This window comes from Hyperoodon ampullatus, assembly GCF_949752795.1.
Source record: "Hyperoodon ampullatus genome assembly, chromosome: 13".
In the NCBI taxonomy this organism is placed as follows: Eukaryota; Metazoa; Chordata; class Mammalia; order Artiodactyla; family Ziphiidae; genus Hyperoodon; species Hyperoodon ampullatus.
In genome coordinates this window covers 65,104,234-65,126,940 of record NC_136926.1, presented here as the reverse complement: position 1 = coordinate 65,126,940, position 22,707 = coordinate 65,104,234, and the positions used below count along the sequence as shown (strand labels likewise).

The window sequence follows — 22,707 nt, the reverse complement described above, 5'->3', positions numbered from 1 at the left end:
TTAAGCCCCCCATAAATTGCTGGTGATTTTGCCTGTCTACCTACCAGCTAGAGCTCCAGAACTTGCCACTGATGTGGGCTTGTCTGTTCCTGGTGCTCGGGCTGTCTGTCCAGGCCAACTTGGAAAGAGCCAGCAGCTCCATCCATTCTGCATTTTGAAAGGCCCTGAGATGCCTGCAGGTGCTGGGAGAGCTGGAGACAGTGACACAAGCTGCCACTTCAGAGGTGCCCACTGGGCCCGCAGGGGACCCCTTGGTCTTCATTTCCTCCGGGGGGCTAAGCAGAGGCATCACCTCCTGGGACCCGCAGGCCTGTCTCCTTGAGTTATTTTAATTCTGTTCGCTGATGTCTTGCCTAATTGAGTCCCTGCATCCCTTCTGGAAACCAGGGCCTCCCCAAAATACTCCAAACCATAATAGAGGCCACCCTGGCTTTCCCCAAACACACACACATTGGAATAAATGGCTAAAATTAAATTACTGGGAAGACTCAGAAATAACTCTCGGAGCTAAGGGTAAATGCTGACCCAGGCAGGAAGGCTCCTTGGTATTTTTAAAAGCTGTGCTCCCGTCCCTGCTGAGGAGCCTTGGGGAGTGAAAGGCACCCTTGTGGCCTGGGCGGTCCTCCTGGGACTTGGGGGATGGCAGCTGGAGGAAGCTCTCCCACTCCAGACTGCCCTCCCGAGAGCTGCCCACCGTTCTGCAACTCACAGCACCCTTCCTCCGGCCTCTCACCAAGTGGGGCCCCGACAACCTGGGAAATCTCTGCGCTATTATAGGAACTTCCTAAATATGTCCACACATGAATCATCCGGACCAGGGAAGGGATCTTACGGGTGTGACTAACCTGGTGCAGGGGCGCAGAGGGCAGAGGGTGGGTCTTGTCTGAAATCTCACCATTTGTTCATTCCTTTGAATGAGGCACTAGCCCCTTCCTCAGTCCTTTTGAAAATGGGGGCCCCCATGCTGCCTTTATCGCCCCTAGCACAGTTAATCAGGGGTTTACTTGGGGGTGTAGGTAGGAATTGGCGAGGGACCCAGAAGAGGGGGGCCGAGCATGCCAAAGAGTGGACAGAGAGTTTTCCAGCAGAGAACTGGTTAGGGGCCCAGGCTCTGAGCCAGGCTGCTTGAGTTTGCAGTCTGGCTCAGCTACTTACCACCTCCGCGACTTTGGGGGAGTTACCCCCCTTCTCTGTGCAAATTACTTTCCTCATCTGTAAAATGGAAATAAAAACAGCATCTCCTTCCTAGGGTTGTTGGGAAGATTGTACAAGCTGATATTTGCAAAGGGCTCAGTGTGTCCCGAACACGGTGAGCATTCTAGAAGTGCTTGTTAAATCGCCGAGTCATTTCCGGGCAGGACTCAGGGTGAGCCAGGCCTGCCCATGGGCCTATCAAAAAGGGCCTAGAGCCAACAGTACGCACAGCCCACCCTACGGGTAAGGTGGTCCCATGTGGGTAGTCAGAATGCTGGGAGTACGGAGGCTCAGCCAGGCATGGTTGGGTACCCAGGCCACGGTACAGACCTAGACCAGATTGGTCCCAAAAGATGTACACAGGAGCAGCAGACATGGCCCAGCTTTCTGGAACTTTCTGGAGAGGGTGAATGGGCTGGGATGAAGGTACAAGGGAGCTAGTTATTTGCACTGAAAGCTCCAACTGGCCTCTGGAGTGTCTCTGTCTGTCTTTCCAGCCCACGGCTAAAGAATGGAATATTCCTGGGGAGGGTTGTCTGTCAACTTTAACCCCGCACTCACCCCAATACATTTGAAAGTATTAGCTCCAAAAGTGTAAGGGAATTGCCTTGGGCAATGGAAACCCAGACTCCATAGCTGCTGGCCCAATCTTCTTTCTTTCCCTGCACACGGCCCAAGATGGAGGGGTCCCAGGAGCAAACGTCAGGAAGGAGGGGACCCATGCTTCTGTACTTAGAGCTGGGCTTGGGGCTGGGCCCTCTCGTGTACCTGCCATCACCCCTCACCTACTGGCATCCCTGCAGGGGGCATGTCAGTGTCCTTGGGGACAAAAAGAAGAATGAGCTTGGCAAGGGTCCTTATCGCCTCAAGATCGCCTCAAGTTCCCCTGGCTGGTGAGGGATGAACTGGTCCAGAACCCAAGTGAGCCTGGCCTAGGCCCCGGTACCCACCATGCTGGTTGCCCCCGGCAAAGGCTGTGCAGACTTGGCACCAGAGGCCCGGTCACTTGGGGCCCTCGGAGTTGCTTGTGTCCATATGCTCTAGCAGGGGAGAGAGGGTTGGGAATAACATTTGTGAGCCAACCCAAATGTCCAAATGTCCAGCATTTCAGAAAGAGAGACTAAGACATCTGAGGAGGTGTAATTAAACCAACTCAGGTGGCTGGCTCCTGGCGTCCATTCTACTTCCTGTCCCAGGCACAGACCCGGTGGAGATGGCATTTATCTCTCTACGGCCACTTTCCTAGTTAGCACCCCTCCTGCTGCTCCAAGCCACTAGGTATGCACCCTTGCTTCCTCTTCTGTCAGCTTCCTTGCCCCCAGGTTTCCCTCCTTTGCCATCTAGGGCTTAAGGGGTCTGGATGAACCCCAGTAGCTGAAAAGAGGAGCAGAGAGCAAGCAAGAAGGAGCAGCTCTCAGCTTCCCAGCAGTGGGCACAGACTGGGAGGGCAGGCTGGCCCGGCACCAGGAGCTCTGCCAAAAGGCACAAGACGGCCATGCACAGATGTGGGCCCTGGGCCCGTGGACTTGCTGGTCCTTCCCCGGGAGAGGGACCCCAGGGACTGGTTTACTTTCCCATGAAGCGTGATGCTGAGAGCAGGTTCTGAGCACGGAGCACGTGCCAGGAAAGAGGGGCAGGAAAGGGTGAGTCGTCGGCCAGTCTTCAGAGCGCTCTCGGCAGCCTGTTCTGCCCATGAGTGCCAGGTGAGGTGGGCATTGTCCAAAGGATGATCTGGCCGTCACGGCTCGTACAAAGGCCAGGGTCTTCTCTAGGCATACCAAGGCCCTTCATGTCAATCAAACACAGACCTGGACATCTGGCTTCAAGAAATGAGCTGCGGGCTTTCCTGGTGGCACAGTGGTTGAGAGTCCGCCTGCCAATGCAGGGGACGCGGGTTCGTGCCCCGGTCCGGGAAGATCCCACATGCCGTGGAGGCTGCACGTCCGGAGCCTGTGCTCCGCAACAGGAGAGGCCATGACAGTGAGAGGCCCGCGTACCGCAAAAAAAAAAAAAAAAAAAAAAAAAAAAAAAGAAATGAGCTGTTCTTCCTTCCAAGAGAGCTTGGGGGTGGGTGTGGGGGAGGAGGAGAAGGAACCTAAAAATAATTCCTATCTGACTCATTTTGCTTAGAATCTGACAGGGCTGCCTGCCAGGTAGGGGTTTGCCTGTCCCATTTTCTTATCTATCTTTAGCAGGGACTTAATGAGGGCAATTTCCTTGCTGCGATATAAAGACAAACCGCAGGCAATGGGAGTATAATCTGTCTCACTGTTCCCTGGGCTCCTGATGACAGGATGACAATAATGGTCACTTCAGGGCTGAGCCGTCTGGAGGGCTTGGGGACGGTGTCATCCCAGGATAGGGCGAATGAAGCAGCAGTCCCCTCAGTGCGACCCAAGCCAGGCGACAACCGTGGAGGAAGGGTCTCCCGCTCCCTCCTTCTATCTCCCCATCTCTGCTACCGCCACTCGGACAAGATAAACTACTCGGCCTAAAACCCCATCACTCACAACATAGTCCTTTATCTTCAGCACCTCTCCCCCTGTTTTAAAGGGTAAGCACAGTCCAATTTCATTATTCACAGTAGTCATGCTCTATATAACTGTGTAACCACACTGCACCCTGAAACACTGCTCCCAGAAGAAAGACAGGGTTAGGTTCCTGCGAGCCTCCAGTCACATTTTCTCCAGTTGATCAAAGGTAACCCCGCTTTATCTGTGTTTTGGTTTAAGGACGCCTTATTTAATATATATTGTTGATTCATTAACATTGAGCTCATCGTCAACAGCACTATCCCTCTGGCCAGAACGAAGCTCATCTAAAGCACGTATTTTCTCCATAAGGCACTTCACAGCCTCCCTGTACTTTGGAACATAGACAGCACTTCAGTGCTATGCTTAGGGGCCATTTTAAACTGCAAATTCACCCATGAAAAGCACATCAACGCAAAAAACACGGCACTAAATAGATCACGGAAAGACACTACTTTACAATATGAGAGCTGGAGCAAGAAGGCAGAGGTCTCCTGGTTCAACCTCAGCTGGGAACATGTGTGTCAGGTGACTCGAGTGTTTCACCGCTCTGGGAGTGTCCATGAATGACTGTGAAAGCACTGTATTGACTAAATCACACAAAACAAATCATTTTAACGAGAGGCAAATTTGCAAATATAGGATCCACGAGTAATGAGGATTGACTGTACTTCCCAAAGGGCTACCTTAACGACTCCTGTGAATGAGCCCATGGATGGATGGATCTGGATTCTGAACTAGATGAATTTCTGATCATTTCCTGGTGGGCAAGGTCTGGGGCTTAGTCATCTTCGTCGCTGAAGGAGTCCATGACTGCAGGAGTGGTGTGAGGCGCTAAAGGGCATGGCAAGTCCCAGAAAGCAACTGTGACTTAGAGACAAGATTTTAACGTGGCACTGGCATCCCCCAGGGTCCCTGCCCATGAGTGCAGCGTGAAGAGGAGGAGGGTAAGGTGAATTCTAGAAGGGAATGAGGGGTCTCCTGTAGCCAGTGATGGCCATCAAAGGGTGGGGTAGAGCTGTCAGAGTGTGTCGAGGAGTGCGCTCAGCAGGCATTCATGACAATTCTAAAATTAAGTTTTTGTATTTAGAGTGAGAAGGAAGAGGCAACCATGAGTCTGCAGATGGGGAGGATGATGTAAAGTTAAGAGGGCCGCTGAGAGAAAGGTCTGCCTTCTGTCAGAGAACATGTGCTGGACCCAGAAAGGTAGACCCCACTACAGCATCCTCAGTACGTTGCCGAGGGCCTCGGAGGAAATCCCGGGAGAGAGACAGGCACTCTGAGGGCTCATCTTCTTGCCGAAGGGATGGAACAACACGGTCCAGAAAAAGACAGCTTTGCACGTGAGGTCATAAATAGCCCCTGACCACTTCTGAGGAACAAAGTGCTAGAGACTGCAGCTATGTGTATACAGTTCCAATTTTTTAAAATCAGAAAAATATAGATATCATCTCTCCTAAGGAGACTGCCAAGCCAATGATCTGGAAGAAAAGATGTCACCACTAATAGCTAGCACACAGTCACACAGACCAAGTCAGGGCCAGACCAAATCTACGTCCTTGAAAGGGTTACTCTCCTGATACACTTGGGGAACCCTGCAAACACCAAGATTAAGGAGTGTTTACAGAGGCTTGCCCCATCACTCCATCCTGGGGTCTGCCTTATCCATTAAAAAAAAACTTTAAAGAAATTTGAGATATAATTCACTTACCACAAAATCTACCCTTTTAAATCACAAAATCCAGGGTTATTTAGTATCTTCCCAAAATTGCATACCCATCACCATTAATTCCAGATGCCCTGTTCATTTTTATCAGTGACCTAGATGATGTCACAGAAAGCTTGCAAAATCAAATCTGATGGCTGACTCTAACGTTGTCCCCAGGGAAAGAGCCTGGCACCCAGGGAGGGTTTGGGCACACGGTGGCAGAGGAGGAGATGGAGAAATGAGATTGTAAATTGGTTCTACGGTTAGAGGACAGCAAGCCACTGTCATGGTCGATCATAGGACAGAGGCAGCAAGAGCTGCTGGGGGCTCTGCTCACCCTGCAGCGTCCAGGCTGTGGCCCGACTGCACCATCTGGGGACCCAGGGAGGGGGTGGCACTCAGATGTGGGGACAGCTTGCTCTCCTGCCTCTCGCCCAGCAGAGCCATCTGATACTAGCTGGCGATGACTGTGCCATTCTTTCCTTCTTTTCAAATCTGCTTTGCACATGGAGTAAATTAACCGTTCTGAGACCTCACTTAATGAAACAAATTAATTTGGAGAATGGCTATCCTGTCTCCCCAGCCGCACGGGCATCGTGCGATGGACCCCTAATGCTTCCATTAGCGGCCCCACTCTCACTGTTAGGAGGCCAGCTCTGGAGCCTGCGGGGTCTACTGGGACTTCTAACGTCTGGGCTGGGCCCCGTCAGGAGCCAGGAGCTCCAGCTTTTCCCTTCTCTTTAGTTCAGTTGCGGGTAGTGGCAGCAGTGAGCTCCACCCATCCGGCTCTGTTTCTAGGGAGTTTTGTGGGAGCGACATCTGGGGGGTGGGAATCCCTGGTTCCCACATCTGTTTCACTGAGGCGTTCACAGCCTCACCCTAATGTCCTCCCATCTCCCTTCCATATCCCCCTCGTGACTCATGGCTAACTCAATGCCCACCTCCTCAGGAAGCATTCTGTAACCACTGTCACTGGTTCCTTTCTCAGAACCTCCTCACGGGAACACATGGATGCTGCCTAGTCGTGCACCACGTCCCGGTGGCTTCTGAGGCCAGTTGCGCAAGCTCTACCTCAGGCCCTTGAGACCAGGGACCACGCCGGGCACTTCTCTGGTTTCTCTGCAGCATGGACTGTAGCACAGAGCACTGCCCCATCAATCCTAGTTGGAGAGTTAAAGAGGGCTTCACTGTGGTGTTCGCCGATGTGCCACCCAGGGCCCTGCTCAGAAATGACACACGCGCCCCTGGCTGCTGCATGCGCTGTGGCATGCAGCCCTACAGAAGTTGTCTGGGGCGGAGAGCTGCCGGCTCAAGGTCAAGGCACTACCCATCTGACGACGAGAGCAGACACAGGGATACAAAGACCTGCCCCTTCTCTCCATCTTGGGACAACTGTAAAGAGTCACCCCAACTTGAGAACTTCCCGTAGAATCAGAACTCCCCGCCCAGACTGCGCTGCAGCACACCCCCTCCCTCTGCCCAGTCCTGCTCCCCTCCCTCCCCGTGACCCCAAGGGCGCTCCTTAGTAAGTGTCCTGCTCAATAATCTCCATCCCAGACTCTGCTTCCCAGGGAGCACAGACCATGACCTTCATTCGTGGCCTCAGATGTCCATCTCTTCAAATGGAGCAGGGGTGGAGGGAGCAGAGGAAATCCCTGCATCCCCCCAGACGTGAGACCTCACTCAAGGTCAACACAGGTGGTGGGTCACGGCATGGCCGGGACTCTGCCCTCCAGAGTTTCCCCTCTGCCCTGCATCCTGAGGGTAAGGGGCTCAGGGCAGAAGACGAACCTCAGCGGACCCCCTTCCAGTCGGCAGGTCTCTGGCTTGGGTGGGGACAGTGCAACCGGAGGCGTGCTGCTCTTTCAGGAATGCATGAAATACTCAGTTAGTACGTTCATATCATGAAATGCACAATTTTGTCTGAAATCAGCAAACATCCTCAATTAGTTTCGCAAAATAAACAAGTGGTTACCAGTTGTCCATGTGTTGAGACCATTTTAAAGAAGAAAACTTTTTTTCTTTTAAGATGCTGGGGGTAGGAGTTTTATTAATTAATTAATTAATTTTTGCTGTGTTGGGTCTTCGTTTCTGTGCGAGGGCTTTCTCTAGCTGTGGCAAGTGGGGGCCACTCTTCATCGTGGTGCATGGGCCTCTCATGTTGCAGAGCACAGGCTCCAGATGTGCAGGCTCAGTAGTTGTGGCTCACGGGCCCAGTTGCCCCACGGCATGTGGGATCCTCCCAGACCAGGGCTCGAACCTGTGTCCCCTGCATTAGCAGGCAGATTCTCAACCACTGCGCCACCAGGGAAGCCCAGGGAGAAAACTTTTGAACTGTTCACGAGCTTAACCTTTTTTTTTTTTTTTGCAAAATGAGGAAAAGACGCCCACAGCTCAATTTTAGACACAGAGGCCCTCGAAGCAGCACACAGAATGTGGGAGCAGTCTGCAGATGGCTGCCCTAGAGGGGCCCTCCTTCCCTGCCAGCCCCGACAGTGGGAGCAAAGCTGTAAAAGTTGATCCCTGAGAAGGACCAGTTGACCCTGGGTGCCCTGCCCCTGGAGGTGATGCAAGGAAAGTTCCCTGGGCTCAAGCAAACCCGGCACTCATGGGGATTTGGGACAATAGCCCCGCCCCTGCACCCTGCCACCGCAGACATCTGCACTCCACTGTCACCTTACAGTGTTTTCTGAGCACCTCGGGTCCCCCTGTGATCTTAGTTGGTGCTAAGGCCATTTCCCGGTGCCTTACAAGGATGAGCTTGGTTAAGCCTCCCAATTAATGAACCCATGTTACAGAAGAGGAAATAAAGTTTTCAAGGTGTAGAGTAATTTGCCAAAATCATGGAGTTAATGAGTAGGAAAGGTGGCATTCACATCCGGCACCTAATTCCCCGGCATATGCCTCAGACATCAGAGGATAAAAGCAGCAAGGGCACACTCAAGACCTCAAGAGGCCACCGGGAACTAGGATATAATCTAGACTTCCGTCAAGACTAGGGCTCTAGAGCCCAGTTTAGAAATTCCTGCTGCAGGCTGTGGGGTAGCACAGACCCCCAGGTTCAGCAACCTGCCGAGCTGCCGAGAGATTGCAGCTATCAGACACCAGGTCCTCTGCAGTCAGACGGAAGGCCACAGACCCCTGCAGGCCTTCCGGGAGAGCCTCAGAGACACCAGGGGGATGGAGCGGGCCACCTCGCTTCATGTGACACTGCAGCCCCCCTCCTAATTATGCAGCCACCAGCTCCCTGCTCTTGGCTTCTTCTAGGTCAAAGGTCCACCTGAGGCTGTGGAGTCGAAAGGGCTGAGAGCTGCAGTCAGCAGGGGCGAGTTCAGCTCTGCTACTTAGCTGAACAACGTTGGCTAGTGTCCCTGGCCTCAGCGATTCCATCTGTTAAAAGGGGAAGCAGCACCTTTTCTCCCTTGCAGCAGAGGGGAGAGATCAGAGGCATGACACAGATAGATGCTGGCTGTGCCCTTGGCCACCACATCTGATTCTGGTCACCTCCCCCTCTGCCACCAGGGAATGCAAGCCTCACTACTACTAGGAAGCTTAACCTGCTGTACAAAAGTGTTAACTATCAAGGTCAAATATAAAGGTTTGGGGCTCAGCAAGGCCGTGACTATCTATCATCAGCTGGAAGGTTAGGGTTGACTGGATAATATTCTGTAGCCATTCCTCAAATGCCAGAATCACACGCTCCACCAAGGAGGACTCGGGAGGCCGCTGGTGCTGGCTGCCTGCTTTCCGACAAAGAGGTCCTTAAAGTGTCCGGCTGCCTGCTCTTCTCCTGAAAGTCCCCATTGCCTGGGGACTCTGTGACGGCTGAGTGTTGGCCTGCACCGTATTCCAGATTGTGAGTAAAGGTGGGGCCCCGACCGGCACACAGCACAGGCTCAACGTGTGTCTGCCACGCTGAATGGCAGAGTCCGAGCCCCTGATGGTCAAGATGTTTGTTGCCTGAGTCTGTCTTTGGTCCAGAGGAACACTCTCTCCTTTCATTTCAGCTGATTTCCTGCAGTTCGGGTCCCGGGGAAGGTGGGCGGCCGCGCCTCGGTGCTCTGTATAAATCTTTCAGGAGTTTACTGGCATGAACGTCCCTTCCCTGCAGCCTCCTCTTCCCTGGCCCTGGCCCGTCAGCCTCTCCTCACAGGACATACTTTCCATCCCTTTAATCATCTTTATTGCCTTGCTTTGGACCCAGTCCCGGGTCCACATCCTTTGCGAGGTGTGCTGACCTAACTGGGCATTTGTTAACACGAGCGGGGCTCAGCGGAAGGCCGGCTTCCCGGTGCCTGCATGTCACGCTCCTTTTCCTACATTCCTGGGTCACCCCGCTGCTTTCCGGAGACCTGCACTGTCCAGGGGCTCCTGGTGAGTGAGGTGACCTGGCCCACAAGCGGAGGCGCGGCTGATCTGGACGCTGAGAGCAGCCTGCCCTTGTCTGGGCCCACAGGGTGACTTCTCCTACGGAAGCTCGGGGACTCCCCCCACCTCCACACACACTCTGGGGACCACAGGGCAGGGGAGGAGCGACAGCGAGCCTCCGGACACCTCCCCAGTCCCCCGTGAACCCCATGCCTCCTTTAGGGGGTGCTCCCTACTTCTCTCTGCGGGGAACCCAGCAATCAGGAATTAGCCTCTGTGACGCTGCACAACAAGAAGGCAGCGCACACAGGGCAATGACTACACTCTGGGCAGGCCAGGAATAGGCTTGGTCCAACTCTCCCTGCTCAGTTCCCCCCCACCTTTTTTTTTTTTTTTTGCGGTACGCGGGCCTCTCACTGTTGTGGCCTCTCCCGTTGCGCAGCACAGGCTCCGGACGCGCAGGCTCAGCGGCCATGGCCCACGGGCCCAGCCGCTCCGCGGCATGTGGGATCTGCCCGGACTGGGGCACGAACCCGTGTCCCCTGCATCCGCAGGCAGACTCTCAACCACTGCGCCACCAGGATAGCCCAGTTTCCCCTTTTGACGCCACTACACAAAGTGCCTGGTGGTTTCTAAGCCCGGACTGCCTTCCTCCCAGATGGCTGTACACTCACTGTCCTCTGGGGCTGTTTTGGTTCCACTAAATCCACCAGCTGATGACAGTCCGGGGGCCTGGTCCTCCATCCACCCTGAGCTGCGGCCACCACCCAACACGCCTCGTTCAGGGCCCGCATGTGGGGGGAGGGATCGGGGACCCTGGGCAGCCCTGGTCTCCAGGAAGCTGCACAAGAAGACGCGTTTCCAGTATTCTGAGGAAGCGTGTTGACTGGGCTTTTTTCTGGCTCTCCGAGAATATGCTCTGTTCATTAAAGGTAAAAGCACAAGCCATCACCTTTAACTAAGAAGAAATTCCCTGTGGAGGAGAACCTCATTTTAAATCTTCAAGCAGAAGCCTTCCTTCCTCCGTCCCTCCCTCCCTCCCTCCCTTCCTTCCTTCCTCGCTTCCCTCTTTCTCTTCCTCTCCGCTCCCTCTCTCATTTCCATCCAGAAATCATTTATGCACATTCTAACAAACAAACGAACAAATACTCTAACCCTGCTTTTGTACAAATGGCCACATACTAAAACACTGTTCTGCACCTGGACTCTTCCATCTGGAATACACCTTGAAGACCTTTCCCTGTCAGACAACCTTTAAGGAAACAAAGGCTCAGCCTCCCAGACGCCCAACCTCAGTTGTTTGTTCCTATCCAGGGCTACCCCAGGCACTTTTTCTGGCCCCTTGCTGTCACCCAGCCCTCTGCTGGATGCCAGGGGAGATGCTGGTTTCTGCTTTAGTTTAGGTGAGCCCCAACCCGCCAGGCATTCGAGAGAAGCAGCAGTGCAGTTGCTGATCTGTGTGTCGCTGTCACAGCAGAACACAGCACAGGCCAGGGACGGCTCCCAGGGCAGGGCAGAGGAAAGACAGTCCTGGAACTGTGAGCTCCAGAGCCTCCTGGAGGCTGTGTCTCAAAACACACGTCGGCAGGTCCTGGTCCCCTGAGGACCGCTACTGTTGCTGCATGGTCAGTGGAAGGAGCTTTTCTCTTCCTGAACTGCCAAACCTGCCCTGGACTCCTGAATAGATCCAATCCCAGGGCCAACCAAGAGGCAGGCAGCCGCTGCCGCCCCCGGTCACCAGCCCACTGAGCCTACGTCGCCTCTCGCTGCATCGGCTGATGACCAGGAAAAGCCAAACACAGGACAGGACTGTAGCTCCAGAAGGGCCGGCAGAGGTGGAGAAAACCCAAAGCTGGCGACAGAGAGTCTCCTACCTTCGGTCATTTCTTCTCCTCCGGAACAGCTTCTTCGTGTGCGCAATCTCCACCTCATGGGGCATCGGGTGGTAGCCCTGTGTGTTTGGGGGAGGAAGAGAGGATTGTCAGTAAATCTTCTGGAAGAGAGCAAAGAACTGCTGGGTCTGAGCTAACTACAACAACACCTATGACAAAACGAAATCAAGAGTTTGGAAAGGCTAGACTCTGACCACCAAATCCAGGCTGAAAAACAGAGAACACCAGAGTTAATGAGTTTCCCACCAGGCGATAACGCTGGAATTATAGAACCAAAGAACAGTGGGGACACAAAGGGGTCCCTAGAATTTGTCATATCCAGTCACTCAAATTACAGATGAGAACACTCAGGTCCAGAGAGGTGGATGAGCCAGCTCAAGGTCCAGCAGAGAATGAGATGCTGGAATCACTGGCTGACGGAGGACAAGTTAGTCCTCTAACATCAAGCTTCCTAACACAATGGGAATGTTAATATCTTCTCTGAGCTGTTGAGAGGACCAAGGAGATGCAGCCTCCTTGCAAATCCTGAGCCTCACGCAGAGGGAATGTGCCAGGACCCAGGTCTCCTCATACTAGTCCAGGATGCCTCATGCAATTTTTGCCCAAGATCTTTGTTACTTATTCTCCTGGGGTATATTTAGAAGAAACATGCAAATAGCTAAATGCTTTTTTAAACTTTTAACTGGGGAAAATCCTAAAGATGGTCTTTTGCATATTGTCATCATGATAGCAACTCTGTATATATTTATATCAAGGTCGGAGAGAGACCCTCTATTCATAATGCAGGGTTATCTTGCAAATGCCAGGCCACAGGCAGAATAATTTGCAGAAGTTGGGCTGATGGCCAGCTCTCTTCTTACCATTTCCCTCCCCCCAGAGAAGTGTGTTCTGGTGGGACATGGGAAAGCACTGCCATTCCATTATGGGCAGGCTGGGGTGGGGTGGGAGGGGTTGCGGGTCTTAGGCCTGGAGGCCTGGCTTGGGCCTGGGACATCTGGGTATGGGTCCTGATGCAGAGTCCACAGCCTGAGCATGGCCCCCATGCCGCCCACAAGGCCCTGGGTGTGCACAGGGTCAGAGGGTGTGACAGGGCCCAGTGTGCTGGAGAGGGCACAGTGAGAGCCCATTTAGTACCCGCCCCCCACACACTTTACAGACAGGGAGACAGAAGCCCAGGCCCCCTCCATGGCAAGGGCACATCACATGCAGCCCTCTGGATCTGGGCTCCTAGCGGAGCATCCTGCTGGGCTGCCTTCTCAGGGCTTAGCCCCCAACCACGAGGCTAAGCAGCCCTGGACATGGGCAGCCCGGCCAGTCTTGAGGTGCTTCCTGGGGCGGGCACGGGGAGGACAACAGACTCAGAAGGACACGGGGACCTTGGCCTTTCAGATGCTTGGCCGAGACTCCTATCGAGTCCAGGGAGGTAAGGGCACATTTCAAATTTTATTTAATTTAATTTATATTATTTATACTGTCAGTCCCTCCCTCACACCCTGTCTCTTGGTTCCAAACGATTGGACCAAGAAGGCATGAATGGATTCTGGCTCAGGCAGGCACAATGGGCCTCTGCGGCCTTAGGATGTGCTTTGTTTAATGGTTTTCTCAAAGGATATTATTTGCTTTCTTTAATACAAAACACAAACAAGGAAAAACAGCAAGTCTTCCCCTCTCATTTCCCCTCTCCCACCCTCACCCAGCTCCGGGCTGGCCCCTTCCCTCCCTCCGGCCTCGGGTCACCACAGGAACACACTGGGCGTGCCCCGTGGAGACAATGGAAGGAAGCCGAGCCTGGATCGGGAGCTGAGCTCTGAGGCCGGGCCGAGGGAGCTGTCGGGACACTTGGCCTTCCATGAGCTCAGAAGGTGCCAGCCTCCCCTGTCTGGGCCCCAGAGTCCTGGGCTCTGACCTGCATCCTGGCCTGCCTACCCCGCCTCCCGGCCACACGGCTGCAGCAGAGGGGAGCTGCCCTGGTGACCCAGCCTCAGCATGGAGTCCTAGCTCTCTGCCAGGACTCAGTGTGGCCCAGGGGCATGCGGGACCCCTCAGGGCTTCTAATGAAGCCACTGCTCTGACCGCTGTGTCCATCCATCTATCGCCTCCAAATTACTACATATGTATGTACATATATAAAATATCATCGTAGTTAAAAGCCTGGGATCTGGAGCCACACTGTGAACTGTCAGCTCCTGGCTCTTCCTCTTGATGGTTATGTGACTTTGAACAGGTGACCTAACCTCTATGTGCCTCAGTTTCCACACCTGTAAAATGGAGATAATAATAGCCTCCTGGGGTCCCTGTGAGGGTTAAATGTGTTGATAAACATGTAAAGAACGTAGAACAGTGCCTGGTATGCAGCACACCTCAGCAAGTATCTCTGGTGTTGTCACTGCCGCTGTTGGCATCATCATCATCATCAGCATCATCATCATCGGCAGCAGCAGCATTTCTGCCATCATCCTGACACTCTGCTCAGGGCCGAGTGCGCCAGGACAAGCAAGGTTGCTCTGGTCCCTCTCCTCATGGGGCCCCCGGTCTTGGCAAAGAGAGTCCAGTGGAGTTGGTTTGCAGGGGAGGAGGGTGTAGGAAGCTCAGGTTACGGAAGGTGGAGGGATTTAGCAGAGAGCCTGGTGACCAGGTGGTGTGCTGGGGAAGGATGGAGGAGTTCTGCCTGTGTTCTCTTTGGCCTGAGGCTGGCAGACCCCAGTGGGAGGCCAGAAATCAGCTGAACAAAGTGACAAAGGTGACAGAACAAAGCCTTGCACCTCGAAGGTCTTCCCTCCCCAGGAATAACCCAGGCCAGTGCTCTAGAGGACTGGTCCCACCCACAAGGTCACCTGGGGCCCCAGCCTACTGGCACCATGGTGAATACACGAATGAATGCCACCTTCCCTGGGGCACTTATGTAGAACTTTCAGACGGTCTTGTATAAAATGCAGTGCACTGTATTTATACAAGCTTTACTGGAGGACCCTCTTCAATTAGCCACTTAGTTCTTCAAACTCAAGCTGGTGGTGGTACCATGTGACACACACAACTCAAGATGCTGCCCACACTTCCCTCAAAGCAAGGGCATTTGGGTATCAAGGGAGGCAAATATGAGGCCGAAAGAGGAAGACAGAAGGAGAAAGTCTGTGCTTAGCCATGATCTGTCATCAGATTAGCTGCTGACCTAGGCTGGCAAAAGTTCTTTAAAGACATTGGCGGGAGATGAGGCTTGTACATGAATGTTCATAGCAGTAGTATTCATAATAGCCAAGAATGGAAACAACCCAAATGTCCAATAACTGATGTTTGGATAAATATGTGGTAGCTCCATACAATGGAGTATTACATGGCTATAAAAAGAGAGGAAGTTCTGATACATGCTACAGCATGGGTGAATCTATCAAAGACCGCATATGGTTCGGTTTCATTTTTATGAAATGTCCAGAAATGGCAAATCTGCAGAGACGGAAAGTAGATGAGAGGTTGCCAGTGCCTGGGGAGAGAAAGAATGGGGAGTGACTGCCAATGGGCTCCAGGTTTCTTCTGGGGATAATGAAAATATTCTGGAATTGGACAGTGGCAATTGTTGCACAATCTCATAAAGATACTAAAAACCATTTACTCATATATTTTAAAGGGTGAATTTTATGGCATGTAAATTATATCTCAATTTTTAAAAGGTGGGAAAAATATTCCAGGTAGAGGCAATAGCAAGTGTTTTGAAAAAAAAAAATCCAGCCACGGTGAAAACTGTGCCCTCCTCTCACTCAGTTACTCTACAGAAAGCAGCTGCCCTAAAACATGGTTCCTACGAAAGGGCTGGAGAGGGTGGCCTGTGTAGGCAAGGGGCATCCAACTCATCCAATACCATGAGTTGGTATTTCCAGACCCGGCCAGGGAAGATGGGGTTCTGGCTTTAGACCAGAGACCCCTCCCTGCTTCTTATTATTATTTTTTTATTTTTATTTTTTTTGCGGTACATGGATCTCTCACTGTTGTGGCCTCTCCCGTTGCGGAGCACAGGCTCCGGACGCGCAGGCTCAGCAGCCACGGCTCACGGGCCCAGCCGCTCCGCGGCATGTGGGATCATCCCGGACCAGGGCACGAACCCGTGTCCCCTGCATCGGCAGGCGGACTCTCAACCACTGCGCCACCAGGGAAGCCCATCCCTGCTTTTTAGATAGGATGTACCTCTTGAGTGGAGAATGGGAAATTTACCAGGCTTGTCAGAATGATCGTTTAAGAGTATACAGTATAAAAAAACAAAACAAATATTTTAAGAGGGTGAATCTCATGTTACGTATACTAAATAAAATGTCACAGAACTAAAAAAAAAAAAAAAAAAAAAAAAGAGTATACAGTAGTCTTTGCTCTATTTCTTTACTCAATAAGTTCTTCTATTCTATGTTTTGAAAGAGCCCCATCTGGACGTCAGTCCAGGTATGAGCATCCTCCCTACCCCCAAATAAACAAGAGCCCCAAAGCCTCTGGTTTTCTAGCTGGTCTGTGTGTTTCCTCAGCCGGAGCCAGGTAAGCCTCTGTAGCATCACCCTGGACCACCCAGGCCCTGCCTGCTCTTCCTCCGCCTCTCTGCATGGGAACCCGTCTCCCTTTAGCTCTGAGACCTGGTTGCAGTTCCCCTCTGTCTAACCTCTGACCACTTTCAATAACTAAGTGGGCCTGGGAGACAAGTAGATTATATAAAACCAGCCTCTCCAGGGAGGGAGGGAAGATAATACTCCTTCTGCGTGCAGCCTGGGCAGAGGACACGTGAAACACACACACACACACACACACACTCTCCCTCTCTCAGTCTCTCTCCTGTCCCAGAGGTCAGCACTGGTCTAAGATGCGGCACTATGGGCAGCGTGTTACTGCTCTGGTTGCTGAAACCCGTCATGTAAAATCTGCCCATTCCAGGGCAGGCTGAAGCTAATACCTCACCGCCTGGGATGGCAGGTATTTCTGGGGGATTAAAGGCAGCTGCAGCAGAGCTGCTGACTGCAGACTGGCAGTGCAGGGGGCCTTACTCTGAGATGACAGCTACAAACAAACATATCTTGGGTCTGGGGGTGAGGATATGGGAGGGAAGGCAATGTAAGCACGCTGAGCAAGGCAGCATGTGTGCCGGGTGGCGCTGAGACCTGCTGCCTCTGTGATAAGAGTGATGCATGTCCACTGAGCCACAGGCTCCCCTCCCCCCATCCCTCCACACTTCCCCACCCGCCCAGCCATCCACCCTTCCCCCATCTACCCATCCATCCATCCATCCATCCAACCACCCATCCTATAAATACTGTCGTTTTAGACACTGCAGACACAGTAGTGAAAGAGCAATAGGCAAAACGCTTGTTTTTACAGAGCACACATTCTAGTGAAAGGAGAGAGATGACAAACAAATAGATAATATGACCAATGATGAAAAATGCTATCGAGCAGAACAAGGCAGGACAAAGGGATGAGAGCAGCAGCTGTGGCGATGGTCAGGGGAGAGCCGTCCGTTACTTGCCATCCATCCACCCATCTATCCCTCCTTGGTTCTTCTTCACCCAAGCAGCTCTCCAGGCCTACTATGTGCCAGTGCATCAGATGGGAATACCAGAGTGAAGAGACCCAGTCCCAGCCCTAGGAGCTCAGGGGAACACAAATATGCAAGCTGATGCATGCCGTGCATCACGGTAGAGGCTGTATAGATGCCTCTGGCAGCCCTGAGGACCTTTCCTTGGAGAAGGGTCAGGGAGGCCTTCGCCAGGATGGTACCTGAGCTGAGTGCTCATGGGCTGACAGGTGCACAAGGGAGAAGAAGAAGGTACGTTAGAACGTCCACCTGTGGGACAACACACGCCAGGGTCATAGGTGGATTGTGTGGAGACACGCTGGCCCTGCAGGAGGAGACAGAGGCACCGGGTGCTCTGAGGGCCAGGGCGGGGGCTCCTGACCACAGTGTCGCGTGCGGTGTCTTCACCCCTACAGTGGGTAGAATTGCCTGCCCCCAAAAGATCAGCTGGAGTCTTAACCCTGGGTACAGGTGAAGGCGACCTTATTTGGAAACAGGGTCTTTGCAGATGTGACGGAGTTAAGACGAGGTCATACAGAATTAGGGTGGTCCTAAATCCAGTGACTGGTGTCCTTATAAGAGGAAGGACATTTGGACAGAGACAGAGGGAAGAAGGCTATGTGAACATGGAAGCCATGTTTGGAGGGGTGCAGCTTCAAGCCAAGGAACAGTGAGGATTGCTGGCAGCCACCAGAAGCTGGGAGAGGCAAGAAAGGATTCTTCCCTAGAGCCTCCAGAGGGAGCGTGGCCCTGCTGACACCTTGACTTCTGACTTCTAGCCTTTTAAACTGTGAGACTGTAAATTTCTGGTGCTTTAAGCCACCTAGTTGATGGTGGCTCCAGCACCCAAAACTAGGAGGTAATAAATCGCTCTTGTTCTATGCCAACAGCGTGTTGGCACTTTGTTATGGCAGCACCCTGCCCCCCATCCCCCCACCCCCACCCTTCCCGGGCCAGGAGACGAATACAGGTGGAAGAGTAGGCAAAATCATCTGTGCTTTAAAAAAGGGTCATTTTTCTAACTGGATTTCCTTTGCCAAAATGGAGTTGCATTTGTGAAAGTTACGTGCTCACCAGGTAATTTCACCGTGTTGGCAGCCTGTTTTTACCAAGGAGGAAGGAGAGGCTCAGTAAGGTCCAGGAAGTTCCTCAGGGCCACCCAACCAGTTGGCAGCAGCCCGTACCTGCCACCTCCAAGGCTCACGCCCCCAACTGTGCTGTCACTCAGCCTGCAGTACCGGGACAGAGGTGTGGAGGTGGAACCACTGGGGGCATGAGAGGGCATCTCCTGCCTCACCTCTGACCCCACGGTGCCGGGCCATGCACTCTGGGTCCCAGCAAGTGAGGAAGTGGCTCAGCGCAAGCTCCGACCTGAGCTGGAGCCACCGTTGGAGGTCCCCTTTCTGTCCATGGTGCCGCCCACCAGGCGTGAGGATGGAGAGCTGGTGTCCCTGGGCGCTGGTTCAGATGCCGTCCCATGTCTGCCCTGCGGAGTGCGTGCCCGTGTGTGCTCACTGTGACCTCTGTGATGACCCTGGCCACGGCCCCTTCGTCAGGCCTCCGCTCCCCTCTCTCTAGGGGGTGGTGCTCACGACACCAAGCTTACTCTGCCCAGGTTGGTGGGGTCAGGGCCCCTGGCTACTGCTCTGCCTGGTTCCCCTTCAATCTTGCGGGACGAGGTTTAGAAGTGCCCCACAGAGCTCAGTCCCACGGCCGGCAGCTTCATGGAACCCCAGGCCCACTTTCCTTTCAAGAGAGATTCTCCTGATATTCCCGTGATCTGTGACCTCTGACCACTGGCCTTGGACCTGGGCCTGATAGAAATCATCCAGGCCTAACTATCTCACAGGTCTATTCTCTCTCTCACACACCAGCTCTTTGCAAAGGGAGAGTGCGTTACACAAATACAAGAGAGCCTTCCTCCTGTTGTGTGAAGACCCCAGACTGTGGTAGACCTGGACGGGCCTTCAGTAGGAGGTGATGTGGCTGGGAAATGCTGGCGCTGGAAGGGATGGCTGTGGATCCCAGCCCAGGTGAGGCAGCAGCGGGAGGTTCCAAGCAGGGCATGGAAAGCTGTGCTCAAGGTGCCTCCAACCGGAAATAAATACAGGATCACAAGACTCCACTGCCAGGACACCTGGAGCTTGGTTCTTTTCTACACATTAGCTGCCTTTTCCCACACACACCAGTCTCCTGACAGGTATGCCCTGTGGCCCCAGCTCCACCCTCTCCAGCGACCCGCCCGTCTGGCCTCATCTCTCCTGGATACCGACTCTCCACCTGGCCTCTTGGAAACCACAGCCCCTCTCCTCTTCTTCTCAAGCTTGCGTATTGGCCCTACCTGTCACTCCCAAGGATGCTTTGAAACACATGGAAACTAATGGCCTCTTTCTCTCCAGAAAATTCCAGATGGCCCAGAGTGGAGGGCCCCATGAACCGTGACTCAGAAGAACTGGATATTGGTTCTGCCGTGCCCACTGGGCGAGCCCAGGGAGCTGGAGCCCCACAGAGGCAGGACAGACTCAGGCCAAGCCAGCTGGGACTCCCCAGGTCCCTGTCTCCGGCTTGACACGGGGAGACATCCCGAGGGCTGACGGTATGAAGGAAACACAGCACTTGGCAACTTAAGGGGCCATAAAAATACCAAGTACAGCTCCTCTGACAATGAGTTTGTCTCAACCGTGGAGCCTTCCTCTTGCTAGGGTCATGTTTTTTCATAGCTTCTAAGAAGTTATCCTACCAAGCTCCGCATGGGCAGGATGTGTGGGTCACGTCCAAGCTGAAACAAACAGGTAATGTTTCTAAAATTCCTGGAATCTCAAGGCTGCACAGCTATTCAGAGAAGCTGACCTGTTTCAGAAAGAAAGGTGGGAGGCGGGAGGCTAAACCACGTTTAAATCCGTGATTTTCTACCTTTTCTTCTAATTTATTTTTTTTAATCAGCAGAGACCCTTTTAAGAACAATACCTCAGCTGGAGTCCCAATATAAAAACAAACATAAAGGTAGACGGCGCAGAGATGCAGAGGCTGCCTCTGAGCCACCAGCATCACCCGCCGCCTCCACCCCTGCCCCCTACTCACACCCTGGACTGTGAACCTAGCCGCCACCCACTCTGAAAGGCTGGATGCTGGCTCCACGAGAACTGGACATTCTTCCAGAAACGGAGGCTAACTGGCCAGGGTTTAGTGGGGTCTACTGCACATGAATATCTCGCCTGTGGCAGCCTTTGGGGTGCGAGCCCACAGCATTTATCCAGCACGCAGGGGTCTGTGCCTGCACTGTAGTGTGGTTACAGAGGCCAGGTTGCTGGCATGTGGCCTTCCTTGGGTGCACTAAGCTAATAAAGCCCATCCCTCCTTCTTCCTTCAAGTTGGGTTTCTCACTGTAACAGCCAAGAATCTTGACTAATAAACCCACACAGCCTTTAGGCAACCTGGGCCCCAGCTCTGTTGCCAAACTTGGATACCACTGGGCAGTTATCTCACCCAGCCCTCTCCTCATTCTTGTGGAAAATGTGGATGAAAACATTTGCTTTTCCTGCCTCCTGTGTCATGACTGCTTGTCTTCCTTTGATTTCATGAGCCAATCAGTTACCCTTTTCATCTTTAAATATATTTTGAGTTGGGGTTCTGTCACTTGCAACCCAAAGAGTCCTAAATAATTCAGCATGATACAACTTTAGGTATTGTCACGGCTGTTCTTAGTATATCCATGAAATGCTGGAAAGCAAACACGACTGTCCCTGCCCCCTCCCACTGGTAGCCATGTCAGGAAATGATCCGCTGAGCAATGTCAAATACTGAAGACATTGACTTGATAATTTCTGAGTAAACAGAAAAAAATAAACGAGAACATTGGTACAAAGGACAGGACTACAAACCAATAGAAAAATGTTAGAAAATTGTTTTTATGTTACATTGTGTAAAATGTAAAGGAAACAATTACTAAAGTGCTGCTTTTTCAACCACTGTCAGATGACACAAACAGATGGAGAGGTATACCATGTTCTTGGATTGGAAGAATCAACATTGTGAAAATGACTATACTACCCAAAGCAATCTACAGATTCAATGCAATCCCTATCAAATTACCAATGGCATTTTTTACAGAACTAGAACAAAAAATCTTAAAATTTGTATGGAGACAAAAAAGATCCCTAATAGCCAAAGCAGTCTTGAGGGAAAAAAATGGAGCTGGAGGAGTCAGACTCCCTGACTTCAGACTATACTACAAAGCTATAGTAATCAAGACAATATGGTACTGGCACAAAAACAGAAATATAGATCAATGGAACAGGATAGAAAGCCCAGAGATAAACCCACACACCTATGGTCAACTAATGTATGACAAAGGAGGCAAGGATATACAATGGAGAAAAGACAGTCTCTTCAATAAGTGGTGCTGGGAAAACTGGACAGCTCCATGTAAAAGAATGAAATCAGAACACTCCCTAACACCATACACAAAAATAAACTCAAAATGGATTAGAGACCTAAATGTAAGACCGGGCACTATAAAACTCTTAGAGGAAAACATAGAAAGAACACTCTTTGACATAAATCACAGCAAGATATTTTTTGATTCACCTCCTAGAGTAATGGAAATAAAAAAAATAAACAAATGGGACCTAATGAAACTTAAAAGCTTTTGCACAGCAAAGGAAACCATAAACAAGATGAAAAGACAACCCTCAGAATGGGAGAAAATATTTGCAAACTAATCATCGGACAAAGGATTAATCTCCAAAATATATAAACAGTTCATGCAGTTCAATATTAAAAAAACAAACAACCAATCCAAAAATGGGCAGAAGACCTAAATAGACATTTCTCCAAAGAAGACATACAGATGGCCAAGAAGCACATGAAAAGATGCTCAACATCACTAATTATTTAGAAAAATGCAAATCAAAACTACAATGAGGTATCACCTCACACCAGTTAGAGTGGACATCATCAGAAAATCTACAAACAACAAATGCTGGAGATGGTGTGGAGAAAAGGGTATCCTCCTGCACTGTTGGTGGGAATGTAAATTGATACAGCCACTATGGAGAACAGTATGGAGGTTCCTTAAAAAACTAAAAATAGAATTACCATATGACCCAGCAATCCCACTACTGGGTATATACCCAGAGAAAACCATAATTCAGAAAGACACATGCGCCCCAATATTCACTGCAGCACTATTTACAATAGCCAGGTCATGGAAGCAACCTAAATGCCGATCGACAGACGAATGGATAAAGAAGATGTGGTACATATATACAATGGAATATTACTCAGCCATAAAAAGGAACGAAATTGGGTCATTTGTAGAGACGTGGATGGATCTAGAGACCGTCATACAGAGTAAAGTAAGTCAGAGAGAGAGAAACAAATATCGTATATTAACGCATATATGTGGAACCTAGAAAATGGTACAGATGAACCGGTTTGCAGGGCAGAAATAGAGACACAGATGTAGAGAAC

General features: G+C 51.7%; 1 protein-coding gene across 5 annotated transcripts in view; it reads right to left on the bottom strand.

The window, feature by feature from the left end:
• CTIF (cap binding complex dependent translation initiation factor) overlaps nt 1–22,707 on the bottom strand; it is a gene marked incomplete at both ends in the record, with an annotated part of 231,005 nt that overhangs the window by 132,621 nt on the left and 75,677 nt on the right. For all 5 annotated transcript variants that reach the window (XM_079718264.1, XM_079718265.1, XM_079718263.1 and 2 more), the window contains one exon: nt 11,676–11,752. In XM_079718264.1, the coding sequence (XP_079574390.1) occupies nt 11,676–11,752 (77 nt within the window). The remainder of the gene's footprint in view (nt 1–11,675; nt 11,753–22,707) is intronic.